This window comes from Sander vitreus, chromosome 3 (genome assembly GCF_031162955.1).
Source record: "Sander vitreus isolate 19-12246 chromosome 3, sanVit1, whole genome shotgun sequence".
Classification (NCBI taxonomy): Eukaryota; Metazoa; Chordata; class Actinopteri; order Perciformes; family Percidae; genus Sander; species Sander vitreus.
The window spans coordinates 33,089,599-33,109,002 of NC_135857.1; the positions used below are offsets into that span (position 1 = coordinate 33,089,599).

The following is a 19,404-nucleotide window of genomic DNA, read 5'->3' on the forward strand; positions in this document are numbered from 1 at the left end:
CAGCCCAGACAGCAGCAGCAGCAGCACGAATATCCAACACCGGGGATGGTCTCATCACTTTTAAAAAACACTATCAACGTTATATCTCCGCAAAATGAAGTTCCCTTACTCATAGATTCGCGAGGAGTAAGTATCACACTCTTTCATTCGGGGGTTGGGGGGGGTTTCCGTCAAAAGAAAAGCTAAAGCTTGCCCAGCAGCTGGCCTGCTCACAGTAAGCACAAAGAAGCTCCTTATTTATTGTGACTCGAGCTAACGTTAACCCATTCAACGATGTCATGTTTCATCTCCTTCGAGGGGGAAATGTCGGGACAATGCAGTCAGCCGATGTTTTCTGTTGATGAAATAGTCCCAACTGCATTCATTACATCGGTGCTAACGTTAGCTAGCTAGCTGTTTTGAATTACAGCAAATTAAAAGGCTGGATTTCTAGACAGATGGCTAACGTTACCTAGCTGCTGACTGTAAGTTAACCCACATCACTATACAACAGTACTGACTATGTAATCCGGCACGATCAAAAAATAGGATTTTAAAAAAGGTTAATATTGGGGTTAGCTGAGGGCGATGCCGTTCTGATTCACACGGTGTGTGTGTGTGTGTGTGTGTGTGTGTGTGTGTGTGTGTGACCTGTGTCTACAGAAAAGGTCACATTATGCAGTCTGCACTCAAGATTCAAGAGCTGCGTGGCTCAGTGGTTAAAACACGCACATTAGGTCCCTGCTCCTGGTCAGTGTGAGTGCCCCCTGACTAAAAAACCACTGGCAGAAACATCTGGAGCTGTGTGAAGGATGCATTCATGCCGAGCACACATTTTGTTTCCATGTATGTAATAGGGCTGGGCCATATGGAGAAAATCAGATGTCATGATAGTCTTGACCAAATAACTCGATGTCTGTGTTGCGACGATATTGTAGGGTTGACAGTTAGTGCTTTTACAAAATATCTTCACAATTATGATTTGATAAATGAAAATCAATAATGTGGATTATAACGACTGCGTGGGTAAAAGCAAATAATACAAAAGCCAGAGCGGTCTGTTAAGTTCAGAAGATTTCGTCACTTTACTGTAATGCAGCCTTTAAAACCAGGGAAAGACGACACTTAGTTGATATTTAGTCTCATATCACGATATCGATATAATGATATACTGCCCAGCCCTAGTATCTAAGACACTTAACTCTGTCATTACGCAAGCATAACGAGATTGCAGTTGTGTCAGCCTCAAAAGCTGGCAGTATATATATATATATATATATATTATATTTGTAAACAGTAAGACAATGGAATAAATATTGGATGATTCATGTAGCAGGTCGCTTTCTATGCACGAGGTAGGTGGTATATGCAGCATTCTTTGATTCATATTGACAATGATATTTACATGTTAAACTGTGTGTATTTAAACAATATAAATATGATTAAACATGTATATGCTTACACAAACGTGTGCTGTAAATATGCAACCCAGTTATCCCAGTTTAATCAAAACACCTTTTAGAGATCATTAAGATTAGAGAACATTAAGAATACTGTACCAGTATGACAAGCCAGACAAGTATCTGAACAGTGGAAGTGAACTAATGGTGAATCATAACCTGTCTGCAAATCTGCAATGAATATGAACGTCTATCCCTTCCCCGCCTTCTTCCAGTTAAAAAGAAGGGAATCTGCAGCAGTAGGGCTGCATCTCAGGATTATTGATGGCTAATTTCTCCATTGACTGACTGACTGGTCTATAACTACAGACCGACCTGCCATCATGCTGCATCTATGTGGAGTTTTGTTAAATGGGGGGGAAAAAACCCCATCTTTTTTCATCTTAGCTCTTTCCCTGCTTCAGGGAGTAGGCCTACACAGGGAGCTTTTCCAGAACCATCATGTCATTGTATTACAAGTGGCCTTTAGCAAAAAGGTCAAATTGAACTGGATGTGAAAATAGGCGATAGCAGAAGGCATTTCACACCCAACGAACGTGTCTGTTAGCGGCTAGTCTCGCGTTGCGTGACCTTTCTCCACAGCGCTGTGGAGTAAGGTCTGGTTACACCACAGATACATTACAGCATAGGAGAAAAAAAACTGAGTGGGGACCGAGTACCCAGGTCCCTCATGTGAGGAGAGCCCAAAAAGATGCTAGAATGAATAGCTGTGGATGCGGGGAGGGGCCCATAGGAAATGCCTTTCTACAGGACCCAGGATTTTGTGCTACGCCCCTGCTTGTAGGCTAAATCTTCAGAACGTTAGCATGTGCCAGATTTACCGTCCTTCTCGCTCCCCTGGGCTGCAGCTAACATCTACTAATTATTATCTGTCGATTATTTAGTTGATTAATCAATTAGTTGTTTGGTCTATAAAATGACAGAAAATGTGGCTCAGTGTCTCCCAAAGCCCAAGACAGCGCCCTCAAATGTCTTGTATTTGTCCACAACTCAAAGATATTCAGTCTACTGTCACAGAGGAGAGAAGAAACTAGAACAATATTCACATTCAACCAGCTGGAATCAAGAGAATCAACCCGATTTATCAAAATAGTTGGCGATTAACTTCTTATTTGACAACTAATCAATGAACCCTCTCAGCTCTAGTGTCCGTGGCTGACTTGTGCCTGCCCTGTTTCTCCCCAGTATGGTGAGGAGAAGGTGTCCCATGCTGCATTAGTGGAACAGTGACATGCTGGCCTGTCTGCCAGCATCAGGTGACCCTACCATCAGACTTCTCTCCCGCACGCAGATGAACACTGGACTTCAGAAATGTAAGTGCTCTTTAGTCCTCCACGTTGTGGTCATGTTGCCATATCAATATCGCTCAGCATTGGGGATCAATAGGACAATGTGAGTGTTGCCGTTTCAGACACAGATTGAAGTTTGCAATATCATTTGTCCATGATCTAAAATTGACACGATGAAAAAGTGATTATGCAACATGTCATCATTACTGACCCATACACTCTTTTAAAAGTGTAAACATTCATTAGCAATAACCATTTTTAAAGTGTAGACAGCATAAAATGTGATGAACGAACTGAGTTATAGCGGAACAGTTTTAAATAACGCCGGCCAGTTAAACGATCATCTTTACTCTGTTGCAAAAAGCAGTGACAGCTTTTTATAAAGAGCACCATGCATTTGATCCAAAACATAAATGGAGCCAAAGTAGCTGTGCAAATGTCCACGTACGTGTCAGCATATAGTGACGTGATCCCAGTCGGGGTGCTTTGCTAGGTATTTGTGGTTGTCTGACTTTACCCACATTGCAGGGGAAACTACACAGAAGATGAGATCTGCCAACTATCCAACCCCAGCAGAGTTGGATGCCTATGCTAAGAAAGTTGCCAACAACCCTCTGACCATCCAGATCTTCCCCAACAGTGTCAAAGTACCTCAAAGGAAGCACATTCGCCGCACAGTCAACGGGCTCGACACATCCTCGTCCAGCCAGCGCCACAGTCCCTACCCCTCTCAGGTCAGCTCCAGTCGGGGTCTGCTGGCTGTCCTCCGTACGCCTGCCAAAGGCTTCAAAGAGTCCGACGCTAGCCGCACCCGGCAGCTTCAGAAGGGCGTCATGAACCCTCACAGTGGGCCGTACGCCGCTCAAAGCACTTTAAATCTTCCTCAACCTGCTCCTCACCTACAGGGCCCGTCTCAGCCTGCGGCCCAGAAGCAGGGCATGGCTCACCCACAGGCGCTTCATCAAAGCATGACTCATCCAATGACTTTACAGCTGCCTCAAACCATGCCGCACCCACAGGCTTTACAGCATAGGAACATGGCTCATTCACAAGCTCTGCAGCGGCAGCAGAGTCTGTCCCAGGTCCAGACTCCACAGCAGAGATTGGCTCATCCGCAAGGCATACAGAGGCAGCAGAGTCTGCCTCACACCCAGGCTCTACAGCAGCAGAGCCAGTCTTGTCCACCAGTCGCACCACAGCAGCATCTCTCTCATCTGCAGACACTAAAGCATCAGGCGGCTCCTCCGCAAGCTTTACTTTCACAACAGGGAGTGACTCAGGATCTGCGCCACATGTCTGATGGAGCTCAGCTCCCGAGCCTGCAGCACAGCCAGGGGCTGGTTGGCTCACAGACGCTTCCCCAGGCTGTGGGTACAGGACCTCCCACCATGCCCAACGGCCTCCAGCAGCCCCCACCAGGGGCATACGGGCCCCGGAAGCTCCCTGACGCAGACGCCCCACCAAATGTAACTGTATCTACCTCCACCATCCCACTGTCCATGGCAGCCAGCCTGCATCAGAACCGGCCGAGCGACCTGAGCAGCATTGTGCACCAAATCAACCAGCTGTGCCAGGCGCGGGCCGGTATGGGCGCCACCTCGGTCTGTGAGGGCCAAATCGCAAACCCCAGCCCCATCAGCCGCAATCTGCTGATCAACGCCAGCTCCAGGGTGTCCTGTCACCACCCGGCACTGGGCTCTGTGCCTAGCTGCCTCATGGTGGGACCCCCAGACAAAGCTACAGCTCAGACTCCCAACGCTGCTCTCCATTCTCAGCCCAATATAGCTGCTACTAATAGTATACCTGCCTTTCACGCAGACCCAGAGAAGGTACAACTGCAGCAGCAGCAGCAACAGCTGCAGCACCATTTACATCAGCAGAAACAACAGTTACAGCAGCAGCAGCATCATCATCTCCAACAGCTGCAGCAGCTGCAGCAGCAGCAGCGCTCCTGGGCCCAGCATCAGCTGGCCCACATGCAGCAGCCGCCTGAGGGGGCACATCCCTGCAAGAACCCAAGGATGGAGCCTCCGAGTGAGTGCGCTTTCCCCTCTCGAAACCTCAGCTATTCCAACAAGCTACCCAACACGGCACAGTCCTTTCCTCTAAAACACCCTGCAGACAAACCACGGCCTTCATCCCCCGTTAACTGCCCAGTAGGTTCTATGCCTTACATTAACGGCCACTACATGCAGCCACCGTGGGGCAGCGTTCCCGCCACAGCAGGTAACAATGGAACGGGCCCTCAGGACCTCCCGGTGGCTTTCCAGGGGGGGCAGGCTGCAGCCTCCACAGACCGCATCCGTGGGGCAAAGTACAGGCCAGGAAAAGAGGGTCCTCCCGGCCAGTCCAAGTTGATGCAGAATGTGGATTTCTTAGGAGGGGACTTCCAGATGCCCAGCTTTCAGGAGCAGAACATGGCTGTGTTGGAGAAGATGCACAGGTCAGCCATGGGCCAAGTTCAGGAGCCCAATAATGGTGGGAGTGTTCACACTCATCACCCAGGCTATCGTTAAAGCGTGCCGCATATCCCCCCCCCCCCTTGGTGTGTTTTCCAACAGCCACTTTCAGCTTCTGTGGTTTATTCTTTAAGATCTTGCAAGTGATCAATTACATGTTATTGCTTCTAGGGATGTTAATGATTAACCGTTAACCGACAATGAGAATTTTGACCGATTTCAATACTATCAGTTGAACAGTTAAAAACAATTCCAACACAAAGAAGTTGGCATTTGTGCATGATAAAAGAACAATAGGCTATACATGGGCTATACAATATTTGTTAACTGCTAGTTAACTTGCTAGTGCTGACTTTGAACCAGCAAGTTGCATTTTAGGCTTTTTTTTTCCTGTTATGTTTGAGGCTCTCTGCTGGACGACGCTCACAGCGACACACGCCTCTCTATCGATGAGGACTGGCGGGTTAAATCAGCCATCCTACACACACACACACACACACACACACACACACACACACACACACACACACAGTATGCTAGGCAGACACACAGCTGACAACCTGGCAGGTGGAGACGGGCTCAGACATACTCGCTGCCGACCGCTGTGGACTTGTCGGTTGCAGAAGCAAATCCAGGCTGCATGTGTCCACGACAACGACGGGAACATTTTGGCTGTGCGACCGGTACAAGTCTGCGGCTGTCCCCAGAGTGCAGAAAGTATGCCCGTGCCTCCCGGACGGGTGAACTCCGTTGTCGGTTAACGGTTAATTGTCGGCTAACGAGTGCTGGCTATCGAAGAATCCGAAGAAAAGAAAAAAAAAAAAGCTCTAAATTAGCATCCCTAATTGCTCCAGAGCTCGATTTGTAGACCCACCAGGTTGTGATGTTTCAAAGTATTCCTCAGGTCTTAAGCCATGTCGTACCTTTGTTGCAGATGAAGGGTTTTTTGAGATTGTTGTCCACTTTTCATCACTGGCATGGATATGCTGCTCTTTGTTCATGTATATATGGTGTTCTAAAATATTAATTTGCAGCTGAGAATATACTTGCCATGTGATTGTCACAGTGCTTTTTTCTAGGTTGACATGGAACAACTCAACTTTTTTTTTTTTTTTTTCAGCATTTGTGGCCTTACAACTGCCCAAAGGCAAGATTTAGGATGTCCTTGTGTAATATTTTTATTTGCAATTATTTATCCTCTTGACAGGTTTGTGATCCATTTAAATAAGGTTACTTGTATATGCAATTGGTAAGACTGTTGATAAAGGTTTTGAGGTGTACACTCACTCGTTAATGAGCCACAACTCTGATCAGGAATACAACATGGTTTCTGAACCGCACCGTGAGTGGTTCAGGCACTTCTTGCATGGTTCCACAGGCGATCAGTGTGCAAAAACGGCTAACTATCACTGTTAAACAGAACTTTAGTAGAGATGCACCGATCTGTATCGCTGACAATGGGGCCGATCTATTCAATCCTCCGTTTATGTACATTATACATTACATACTGGGATTTAAATGAGCAATATGTTGCTGCATTTTGAAGATTTTCGCCGCAGGATTTATTTTAAATGAATAACAATTCAGTAAATGTATGTTTTAGTTAGGAGAGCAATGTTTGAGTCAAGCCTGATGTTGCCTCACACACGTGTGATCCCAGTCACTTCAGCACAGTGAAGTATACAACGTTAGAGCTGTACCCGACTCAGACAAATTGGCAGTCGATTCCGATTTGGCTGTTTAATACGAATATTAGTGGAAAAAGATGGATCAGTGCATCTCTAAATTTTAGTTAAAGAAATAAGACAAAGCCAGCACTGGCTAACATGTCACATTCTCCCTGTAGTTTCTCTTATGTTTAGAAAGTCTAAAGTGCCCTCTTGTGTGTTCTATTATAATAATTGCTTTTGAAGTAGTTATATTATTAGTTTTTTTTGTCGTATTTCTGTAGACGGTCCTACTTGAACTGTAGAAATCACTTTTTAAATGTTATGCCTAACATTTGGCAAAAGGAGCAGAAACTCCATTAGCCCCTATTTGTCTGTAGCTAATGTGAAACAGAATGGCATCCCATTAATATTAAAATGGTGTGTGTATGTGAAAAGCAAATTGATCACTTGCAAGCATGCAAGTTACTTCAAATAATGCAAGCCGGGGAAACGCTCCACTTCCCTTCCAACACATTTCCTCGCCACTTTACTACTGTAATACAAGTGAACTGACGTGGGGTGGACATTATCCGTGTGGTGGGCCAATACTCTCCTAATCACTGGCCTTACCCTGTGTTGTATTTCTGCTACCTATAAAGAAGAAAGTGAACATTTAATGCAGGTTATGTTTTGCTAGATGTGTCTAGCATGAAGCTCTGGACCCATTTCCTCCTTTAGTTCTTTTTCGGGTTGATGTTGCCTGGGCATATGTTGCTCTGCTAGCCTCAAGCCTTCTGGAAAAAGCCTTAAATGTCACAGTAGTTATCCTCTATTTAATACTTACCTTAACTGACTTCCTTTGCCGGGATCCCAACTTAAGTATGGCTTCATTGTGAGAAAGGAGTAAGTTATATATTTTTCTTTTCTTTGAGCTTTGGTTCATTGGAAAATGTGTACTGTCAGATCAGTGGGCGGTGTTCATATGTCTACAGGCAATGTGTGAATGGGTGATATTGCCTTAAATGGAAATATTAAGGTGATAATGTTACTCAGACTTCATCCTACTGTCTCAAATGTTCCCTATCAAGGATTTAAAGGGTCATTCGTTTTGTTTTGTTTTTCAACCTGGACCCTATTTTCCCCATGCATTGGTGTCCAAGTGACAAATGTGAATGAAAGTCTTTAAGATTGGTCCCGTATTGAGTGAGAACGCTGACCGGCAGCCACGAACGGGGCTGCAACGTTACCCTATGGGGCAAATGGGCACCGCCAGTTTCCGTCCACTAAAAGTGCTGTTTTTGCCACCGATGCTCAGATTATTATTCTACGTGTCTGATTGTGGAAAGGATCCCTACAGAGATCATGTTGTTGAAGAGTAAGACCCTTTTTGTTTAACATGAAACCTCTGCGAAAGCTCCGTCACCAAACCCAGACACCATTTAAACACTACTTTTATGGTGTTTTCCCACTACGTGGTACCTGCTCGACTCGCCTCGACTCCACTCGCCTTGTTTGGTTTTCCAGTACCTGGTCGACCAAGGATCTTACTCTTTAACAAAAAGGTCTCTCTCTGTAGGGATCCTTCCCAAAATGTTGTCAGACATTTAGGGGCCGTCCACACGGAAACGCTTTTTGGTGCAAACGCACGTGTTCTGCATCGTTTTGGCCGATCGTCCAAACGAATCCTATAAACGCGCTGCCTTGAAGACGCACTTTTGTGAAACCTGGTCCCAGGGTGAGAAAAAGAAACGCCGCCCTCGCGTCTTCCGTTTGGACGGCGAAGCCGCATACTTGCGTATCGATGATGTCATCGCCACACCCCTCGACCTTTAGCCTTCGACCTCTTATCCCGCGACGACGTCTCATAACGGCAACAACAACAACGGCGGACTACATGCTTGTGTAGTTTGTGGTTTCCTTGCACTAGCCATTTCCGTTGTCGTCTTCAGCTTCTACTGTCGGTTTGTATTAGAGATGGGCCGATACCATTTTTTGCTTCCCGATACTGATACCTGAACTTGCGTATCGGCCGATACCGAGTACCGATCCGATACCAGTGTGTCATATATATTTTATTATGTTTTAAGAACTGTATACTACTATCCCTGTATGGATGTGATATTTCTATCTTTGTTGTCAGTCTGGCTCAGGTTAAACTCTTTGTGAAACATGAACAATGAACGCCCCGGAACTTTCTGTTATTATCCAGTTTGACAGTCAGTTATAACGGAAAAACAACATAAATAAACTACTTAACGTAGATTTTCTTTAGGGCTTTATTACGTGGTATCGGATCGGTGCATGAACTCCAGTACTTCCCGATACTGGTATCGGAACATCTCTAGTTTGTATACAGCGCGCAAGCTCCGCCTCTTCTCCGATTGTTTTTTTTTTTTTGGTGAATTTCTGTAGCAGAAACAGCGCCACCTACAGGCCTGGAATATGAAGTAGCATGTTGAGTCATTTACAAATGGAGCCGTTTGGATGCTAATATTCTTGAAACGATGCCAGGGAAGACGGGGGGGAGATTGTTTTGGTACTTGTGGACGTGGCCTTAGAAGAATAATCTGAGCCCGTCGGCGGCAAAAACTGAACTTTCAGTGGACGGAAATTGAAGGTGCGCAATTGCCCGTTAACATTACATCGCAGCTCGTTTTGTCTTGCGCAATACTGCACCAATTTCAAAGATTTGTTATTTCCATCAGTTACTTAGACACAAAAACATGTGAAGAAAGGGTCCAGGTAAAAAAAATAAAAATAAAAACTGAAATTACCCTTTAAGAGGATTTTAAAATATGATCGTATTTAGCAGAATTAATAGGTATGTAGAACAGGGCTGTAGCAGTTATTTTTAAGTATTTGGACTGTGTTTTAGTTGTTAATATCCTGATTAGTTTAATTTATTTTTTTGGACCACTGCATCCTGAAGCCATAGGTGTTTTTACATTAGGTGCCATAGGTGACACACACACACACACATATTGACGCAGACAGTGTAAACTGAATCGTCTGCACTATAAGAGGTTTGCATCCACGCTTTAATCTGATATCTTTCACAACGCCGAGCAAGTCTTCGTTCTCTGAATCGTTCCTTAGAACACAGTACAGGTCAAAAAGGGAGCTGGAACGGCGAGATGAGCCCTCATCTTCAGAGAAAGACAGCCGAGATGCAAAGCCGTAGCTTTTCTGGATTTTGGTCTTCGTACTTGATGGCAGTTTTTTTGGTTTTGTTTCCTGGCTCTTATTTTTGACGTGCCTGCCCCTTAAAGCTGCTATTGACTTTAATCTGAACACACACACTAGTATGATTTGTGTGTGCGTGTGTATGAATAGTAATGATGTATGGGCTGTATCAGTGAAAATAAGTTCCTATTTATATGGGATGTGGGGGGGAAAAAAATTGCCACCACTCAACGCTGGAGTGATTTTCGTGACTTTTGGTACGTGTCCACTGGCAAGCGGCATTTCCCCGCTTCCTATTTCTTGTCCAAGGAAGCGACCGTGCAGTGCGTTCTGGTGGCGTAGCGGCGACTTTCGAGGAGCGGGACGTGGAGTTGCCCGCTCCTCGTTTGCATATCGTTAAATCCAGGATACTTTATGCAGATCAGGGGTGTCCAGCTCGACCTTCCACCTCTCAAAAACTCACGGAAATAGTTTAAAGGTGCTGTAGGTCGGATTGTGAAGATCCAGGACTTAGCCAAAAAATGTGATCAACAACTTCTCAGTCCCTCCCCCCTTTCTGCTAAAGCCCAAAATGGTCTCCTAAGCCCCTCCCCTCACAAGGGAGAATGAATGCGTGTGCATGAGCAGTGATTGACACGCAGTTAGACACGCCCCCTGGCCCTGATTGGTGCATCTGAACAGGGACCTGTGGATTTTTGCAAATAACACTACAGGCTGTAGGTGGAGCCTTTTTTTAAATGACCTGCTTCATGTAGTTCTACTGGAACATAGGGTCAGTTTCAGCAGATATGACAGAAAGTTACTTTTATAAGTCTTACCTGCTGCACCTTTAAACTGACGTTTGTCGGTCTAAAATGAAGACCGATTCAGCAACTGCACAGCCTAAATTAAGCATGAAAAAGAAACATTTCAGTGAACTAGTTTCATAAATTCAGACTGATCTCACTAAGTGGCGTATGTATGACACGCCAAGTCGTATGCCATTTTGGCGTGTTATCGAGACGCATAATCGCTTTATAACGTGTTTATCAACGCCGTTTGGCCTCCATTAACCTACGTTACGTGTGAATTATCACCGTAGCGTGTAGTATGAAAGGACGGAGGGCCGCGGAGGTTGGTTGGGGTGGATGGGTAAAACACAGGAATTTCACCCGGGAGAGCTGGGGTCGCATCCCGCGTGTGGCGTTTTATTATTTTTTATTTTTTTTTAAGCCTTCCCCAATGTTCGTTTCCTAAACCCAACCGTTTGTTTTCCTCCGTCACCGTCGTGTTTTTGTCGTTAGTGTTACTAAAGCCTCTCCCATTGTTCTTTTTCTAAACCCAACCTTTTTATTTATTTATTTTTTATTATTACACGCGTGTGACGACGTTCTCGCGATAGCACGGCACGTTCTCGCGATAGCACGGCACGTTCTCGCGATAACGCGAGTGTATGTTTACGTCCGCTGTATGCAGCGGAGACATGCGCGTGGATAGCTCAAAATGCGTACAGATAACACGCCACTTGGCTTTAGGAAATTGGGCGCGTGTATGTTTACGCAAAGTCATGATGCCACGTTGTGAAATAAGAGAACGTTTCAGCGAAGAGGAAGTGATAACAGCTAGTGGCGAGCCTACCAAGCGTCCGATTCTGGGAAGCGGGGCGATCCACAGTGGACACGTACAATTTGACCCACCGCAGTTTAAAGACAGGCCTGTGTGGGTTTTCTAACTTTAAATCAACACTAAACAATTTGACAGACCTGCCCCGTTTGGTTTTTAAACTGCCTTGTTACATCCCGACACAGTCAGGTTCTACAGTTTCATATGAAGTGCCTCCACTGGGCTTAGTATGGAGAAATGTGTGAATGGGTGTTTGTGTGTATGTTAAGCTTGGGTACTTGCACACAGGTGTGTGTGTGTGTGTGTGTGTGTGCGCGTGCGCTGACAAAACGCGCACAAAGTTAATCTCTGATGGGGGACCAAGCTACTTCGTGTAACTACTGATACTGTGTCATGGACTGAAGTCCTGAAGTGTGCCACGATTCCCAGACGCTGTCGGGATGTGGGAACTGTTTGCTGCTGACTCACTGACCAAAGTGACCAAGCGTCCCTCTCTGAAAACCCCCCCCCCTCCCGGCCAAAAGCCTTCGGCGAGCTCGTTTTTGGGAACTTCCAACCTGTTCTAAGAGTAATAAGCAACAACCGGGTGACTTAAAGGAGAGCTGCTGCCCTCATTTTGGATGGTTAAAGGAAATCTTGTGAAGTAAAAGTGTAAAGATGTGAACGGAGCATTAAAAAAAAAATCTAGAGCGAGTGGTTCCTGTCCGCACAGTAGGCCTACACCCCCAGTTTTCCCCCCCCCCCCCCCCCCCGCCGAGTAAGATTCAGATGTTCTAACCTGAACTTTGTATGTTCTGTGGTTTCATTTCACAATGTTATCATGTGGAAGTGTCACACAGTTCATGTCAATATGCACTGTAAGACTCTGACCAACTCAAGCACATTGTAGCTCACGTTAGTCAACTCAGATGGCAATATTTATGGCGGTACAGGTACGTAACCACTCTAGATTTGGTTTTACTCCGATTAATAGGATCGTCTTTGATTATCAAAGACGTGTGGTGAACGGTGGTGGAGGGGGGCTTACTTTCTCTACTTTGTGAAAATGTGATATTCCAGTTTTTTGCCTCACCTTCAGGAATAAAATGTCTTGCACAAACATTCCCCCTAACCAAAATAAAGTTTGCAAACACAAAGCTTGTATGAGTCACTGTCTTTGTTCTGTACATGTACGCTGTGGCATCAAGTAGGGCCGGGCGATATGGAGAAAAATCAAATATCACGATGTTTTTGACCTCGATATCGATACAGCAACGATGTTGTAGTGTTGGTGCTTTCACAAAATATTTACACAATGAGATTTTTGATAAATAATCATCAATAATGTGGATATACAGTCATGTGAAGAAATTAGGACACCCATGCTAAAGTTGAAAAAAAAAAAAAAAAACTTTTGGAAATTGATCTTAATGCCTTAATTAAAAAAAACTAGGAAAAATCCAACCTTTAAGGACCCCAATTTTCTTTGTGAATGAATAATGTATCGTAAATAAATAAATGTTCTTCCTTAAAATACAGGGGGCATAAGTCAGTACACCCCTATGTTAGAGTCCCATAGAGGCAGGCAGACCTTTATTTTGAAAGGCCAGTTATTTCATGGATCCAGGATACTATGATCCTGATAAAGTTCCCTTGGTCCCCACATCATCATGATGGAGGATGTGATGATGTGGGGGTATGGTGAAGGGTATGTGATGATGGGGGGGGTATGGTGAAGGGTATGTGATGATGTGGGGGTATGGTGAAGGGTATGTGATGATGTGGGGGTATGGTGGAGGGTATGTGATGATGTGGGGGGTATGGTGAAGGGTATGTGATGATGTGGGGGGTATGGTGAAGGGTATGTGATGATGTGGGGGGTATGGTGAAGGGTATGTGATGATGTGGGGGTATGGTGAAGGGTATGTGATGATGGGGGGTATGGTGAAGGGTATGTGATGATGTGGGGGTATGGTGAAGGGTATGTGATGATGTGGGGGGTATGGTGAAGGGTATGTGATGATGTGGGGGGTATGGTGAAGGGTATGTGATGATGTGGGGGGTATGGTGAAGGGTATGTGATGATGTGGGGGGTATGGTGAAGGGTATGTGATGATGTGGGGGTATGGTGAAGGGTATGTGATGATGTGGGGGTATGGTGGAGGGTATGTGATGATGTGGGGGTATGGTGAAGGGTATGTGATGATGTGGGGGTATGGTGGAGGGTATGAGATGATGTGGGGGTATGGTGGAGGGTATGTGATGATGTGGGGGTATGGTGAAGGGTATGTGATGATGTGGGGGTATGGTGAAGGGTATGTGATGATGTGGGGGTATGGTGGAGGGTATGTGATGATGGGGGGCATTTTTCAGGAAGGACTGTGCAATACAAATATATTAGCGATATCTTATTGTAGACGAGGGCCAAAAAACGCTGTTTTGATCCATGTTTGGACTGATGTAGTCCTTCTGTTATTTGCTTTTACATTTGGGTATGGCAGGTAGGAGAAGACCAACGAAAAGAGGTGGATGTGAACAGGCTAAAAGACGTACGCCAGTGTTCAGTATAATATAATATATAATATAATGGCTGCTCAGGGTTGCTGGGTGACACATTTAAATATACAGTCAAACTCCCCCAAGACAAGTTGTATCAAGCTAAACACTAAAACAGGTTTCCAGAATCATTTTTCTTACACCTGTGCAACCAGGGCCTCGCCAAGCGCCTAAACGTGGCTACATCTTCAGTTTTGGCGAGTAAACCTCAGCGGGCTGTCGGCCACACGGAGGGGACATGTTTGTACCGAAGTAGTTCTGTTTTCAGTCAGGCTACAGGTGAATAGGGCAACACTTTTAACTTAAAGATATCACCATGAAACGTTACCAGTTGATTACTCTCATGAATAGGAGAAAAAAATGCATTGCAAGTTTTCTGTAATTCTCTGTTCAAATACGCTAATCAGGCTATATCTAATTAAATAATGCGCTAATTTGCATATATTTTTAAGCGAAGAATCTGACCATTGAAAAAAAAAAAAAAAGGTTCAAAATTCTTTTTTCATTTTGTTGATAAATTAAATTAAAAAGACATTTACAGAGGGGATTATGAATATCTCCTTTTGATACCCAGTAAATCAGAAAATACTGCACATAGCCTTAAAAAATGGATTTCCGCTCTATTTTTAGGCATAAAATGTCATATAAATCAGGCCAAGAGCGACATATCAACAAATCCCTCTATAACAACCTTCACAATGTAGTTAGGAATATGACTGTGACGTTTGGTGTGTGTAGGTGCTACACAAGTGGAAGATCTTCGCTCGGACTGTGAGAAAAATGTCATTTTGAGAAAACAGCCTTTAACGATTTTTATGGCACAATTCCATTTCTATTAAAAGCCATGAATTACAGAGAAACTATGCTTTCAGGTCCAAGTAAGAGCCAAGTATCACACTGTTTAAGGCCCTGTTTACACAAGAACGCTCGCGGGTGAAAACATAAAAATAATTCATCAGATGTGCCTTACGTTTAGACGGCGACGGCGTTTTTGGGGCTTAAAAAACGCAAAAAAGTGAAACCACAGAATATTACTTGAGTTACTTAAAGGAGCTGATATTTACCGTACTTAAGTATCAAAAGCAATTTTCTGATATTAAAATGTACTTAATTATTATGAGAAAGTAAAGAAAACCTTTGATTAAGAACTTCATTGCGTCTTCCTTATAGGAAAGCATAATATTCAGGGTTTCCACACCTTCACCCTCGTGTTTTCGTCCCTTCGACCATGGACTTGTTGTCCATCCAGGTCAAAAGTGAAATTGGATTTTTGGCTCTTTTTTTATGCTTCTGACACTTTTTTAAAAATGTTTTTGTCACTTTTTTCAACGTTTTGTTTTAAATTCATAGTCAATAAACCTAATTTATATGACATTATACCTCATTTTTGAGTTAAAAAGGCAGAAATTATGAATTATTTTGACTAATAGTTAAGCTCAGAGGATGCTGAGTGGATCACAGACTGGTTTATGTCAAAGTGTAGTCAGGAGACTGTTCTAAAACCATTTAAACATGTTAAAAATGTAATAAAACACCCAAAATTCAATGAAAGTCATCACTCATTTTACCTGCAAAGAACAAAACGTCCAGAAGAATACATCCATGCATCCATGTTATATTTGGGCATTTTGGTTCAAAGAAACCCATATTTCTGATACAAAAAACTTAGAACACAAGGGTTAAAACATCTAATTCAAAGTCTGACATCTACAAAGAGAAAAACACAACACTGAGTTTTGGTTTTCTGCGAGGAAGAATCTTTCACCCCAACGTACGAAAACATTTCTTGCAAGTAACGAGTAACGACGACGCTGAGGGGCGATGTAGTGGAGTAAACGGATACATTTTATTCAGGAAAAGTAGTGAAGTAAAAGTGAAAGTTTCCTCAAATATAAATAACGAAGTAAAGTATAAGTACAGTAAGTATTTGTACTTTGTTACATTACAACACTGACCAGAGTAAATCATGTTGAGAACCACTGCTCAGAGCAGTGGTGGAATGTAACTGAGTAACTAGTAAGTACTGTACTTAAGTACAAATGTTGAGATACTTGTACTTTACTTGAGTCTTTTCTCTTCATGCCACTTTGTACTTCTACTCCGCTACATTTCAGAGAGAAATATTGTACTTTTTACTCCACTACATCCATCTGACAGCTTTAGTTACTTTACAAAGGGACATTTTTTGCACACAAAACACATGGGCTTACGTGCAGTTTAGTGTCCCAAATTATTTTCCAAAAACTGAGTTGTCCCAAATGATGAGGGTCTCATTTGAGACAGGTTAGGGTTAGGGTAGCACAGGTGGTTTAGCAGGTTCATAATTAATTAAGGACATTGTATGGGGAATTTGGGACACTAAACTACACGTATACCAAAATCTGATGTGTTATTATAAAGTAAACTAGCCAACAATATAACGGCTACAAGTCCAGCTGAAATGATCAGACCATTAAACACACAACTGGTTGGATCCTTCACACTTTCTACAACGGAAGGAGGACTTTTTCTGCATTGGGTACTTTTAATACTTTAAGTACATTTTCCTGATTATACTTACATACTTTAACTTGATTAACATTTTCAACGCGGGACTTTTACTTGTAACAGAGTACAGTGTGGTGTCAGTACTTTGGTATACGTGCAGTTTTAGTGTCCCAAATTATTTTCCAAAAACGGAGTGTCCCAAACGATGAGGGTCTTCTTTGAGACAGGTTGCCCTAACCCTAACACCTGTTAAACAGGTGGTTTAGCTGGTTCATAATGAAGGACATTGTATGGGGAATTTGGGACACTAAACTGCACCTATACCCAGTACTTTTACTATAGTAAAGAATCGGAATACTTCTTCCACCGCTTCCCCAGAGAAACTTTTTTAAAGTGAGGCAAAAGGGTTGAAACAAGCTGAAGCTCGTTCACCTGCGTCACGTATCAGTCCCTGAAGGCTGAAATGCTTCTTTGGTTTTCTTAGCAGCAACAGAATCACACAGAGTTCTTCCAGCAGCCACTCGGTGTCATTTAATAACTAATGAAAGGCCCTGTGTTCAAACCTGTGAGAAAGAAATCAAAGAGCAGCAGGACCAGTTACCTGGATATTGAGACGTCGGTGTCTCCGTAGGTTCAGCAGGGATTATCTCTGAGCTGTCTTTTGTTTTTTAAAGGAGCCAATCCAGACTGTTACCCTCCTCTGTGTCCGTTATCCATCTTTAAAATAAGTCTTGATTGTGCGTGACAAAATACATGCGTTTGCTTCCTCAAACCAAACTAGCTCATCGGCTATGATGAGCTGCAGCCGCACAGGTGTAGAGCTGTACTGATGTGTACCTGTGCAGGTTGGTTGCCTTGGAGACACTGCTCCCTGTCCCAGAGGACACCAAGTCAACAGACTTTCCAGATTGCAGAATGAATGAATGGTTTATTTCGAACGACATACAAAAGAATAAACAAAAAAAAAAAAAAAAAACGTAATACCAGACACAAAAGTAGTTAATTATGAACACAGCAAAAGCTAAAGTAAGCCAATGAAATACTCTCAACCTACCCTTATTCCATATAAAAAATAATCCTTATCAAAGTGTTTTCAATCTATCGTTTGTCAATATGCAACCATACAACCTTATAACAGAAAACATCGTCACAATGCAAAAACATTTGCTCATCAATCAATTGATCAAGTTACTATTCCATTATTTCCTTGATGAAGTCATTTATTTCGGCCTATGTGCACTAAAATAGTATCCGCTGAACAGTTATTTTACTGTCTGGTATTGTTTTATGAGGAATTGAAGAAGAAAAAAAATTGTTTTAATCATATGTTCTTACTTTTTAGGACAGTTTGACAATCCAAACTAATATATCTCAGCGTGGTCTGGATTATGAAGATCACATTAACCAAACAAACCCTGGGAATACACGGGGGTCCCAATTAGAATACCAGATGATGTTTAGTCCTCTTGACCAGGGTTTCTACAGGGTTCACCAAGTCTAATGTAAGACTTTTTAAGACCAATATGAATGAAATTTAAGACCAATATCACGACATAAAAGAACCCCACATTGTCTGAAACAATTCCCCCGATTTCCTCAGCGGCTTTATAGGACTGGTGTCTGGATTGGCTGCAAAAATAAGTTGCCCGTTGGTGTCATTTCTAGTCCTTATACTGCAAATCATATTTGGAATAGCGACAGAAAGAACTACAACGCCACAGAATTAAAATAAAAACATTGCGAAGTGCTGCGGGAGCATTAGAGGTAGGAACGTTGAGACCTATTAAAGATTATTTCAGAACTATAACACAATACTTTACAACCATAAAGCTTGAGTGCGTAAGCTTTTGATATTAATGAACGTCCGTTACATTCAAGCCATTGCGAAATGAGCTAAATAAGCTAATTAAAGGTCCCATGACATGCTGCTTTTTGGATGCTTTTATATAGCCCTTAGTGGTCCCCTAATACTGTATCTGAAGTCTCTTTTATATAGCCCTTAGTGGTCCCCTAATACTGTATCTGAAGTCTCTTTTATATAGGCCTTAGTGGTCCCCTAATACTGTATCTGAAGTCTCTTTTATATAGGCCTTAGAGGTCCCCTAATACTGTATCTGAAGTCTCTTTTATATAGGCCTTAGTGGTCCCCTAATACTGTATCTGAAGTCTCTTTTATATAGGCCTTAGTGGTCCCCCTAATACTGTATCTGAAGTCTCTTTTATATAGGCCTTAGTGGTCCCCTAATACTGTATCTGAAGTCTCTTTTATATAGGCCTTAGTGGTCCCCTAATACTGTATCTGAAGTCTCTTTTATATAGGCCTTAGTGGTCCCCTAATACTGTATCTGAAGTCTCTTTTATATAGGCCTTAGTGGTCCCCTAATACTGTATCTGAAGTCTCTTTTATATAGCCCTTAGTGGTATTATAAATGTAAATAGACTGTAGTTATATAGAGCTTTTCAAGTCTTAATGACCACTCAAAGTGCTTTTACATCATACAGGAACCATTCACACGCTGTGGCCGAGGCTGCCGTACAAGGTGCCACCTGCTCATCAGATACACACTCACGCACATTCACACTCCGATGGCGCAGCATCGGGGGCAACTCAGGGTTCAGTGTCTTGCCCAAGGACACTTCGACATGGGACTGCAGGGCCAGGGATCCAACCACTGAGCCACGGCCGCCCATCATTTTGATATACTTTGAATTGTCATCTGTGTTTTCCTTCTTCACATCAGGCTAAATAAAGGTATTCCCA

The 19,404-nt window shown here is 43.3% G+C and overlaps 1 protein-coding gene across 1 annotated transcript; it reads left to right on the forward strand.

The window, feature by feature from the left end:
• Positions 1-8,375, forward strand: LOC144515885 (protein FAM222B-like). Its single transcript, XM_078247073.1, has 3 exons — positions 1-126; positions 2,625-2,752; positions 3,257-8,375. Exons 2-3 carry the CDS (start codon positions 2,671-2,673, stop codon positions 5,242-5,244), a joined length of 2,070 nt encoding a protein of 689 aa, XP_078103199.1. The 5' UTR covers positions 1-126; positions 2,625-2,670; the 3' UTR covers positions 5,245-8,375.
• Positions 8,376-19,404: the final 11,029 nt, after the last annotated feature.

Bases quoted from the DNA above. Each gene is read 5' to 3' on its own strand.
- LOC144515885 (XM_078247073.1), top strand. From the start codon at position 2,671: ATGCTGGCCTGTCTGCCAGCATCAGGTGACCCTACCATCAGACTTCTC. The intron at 2,753-3,256 runs GTAAGTGCTCTT...CCCACATTGCAG, and splicing joins GAACACTGGACTTCAGAAAT to GGGAAACTACACAGAAGATG.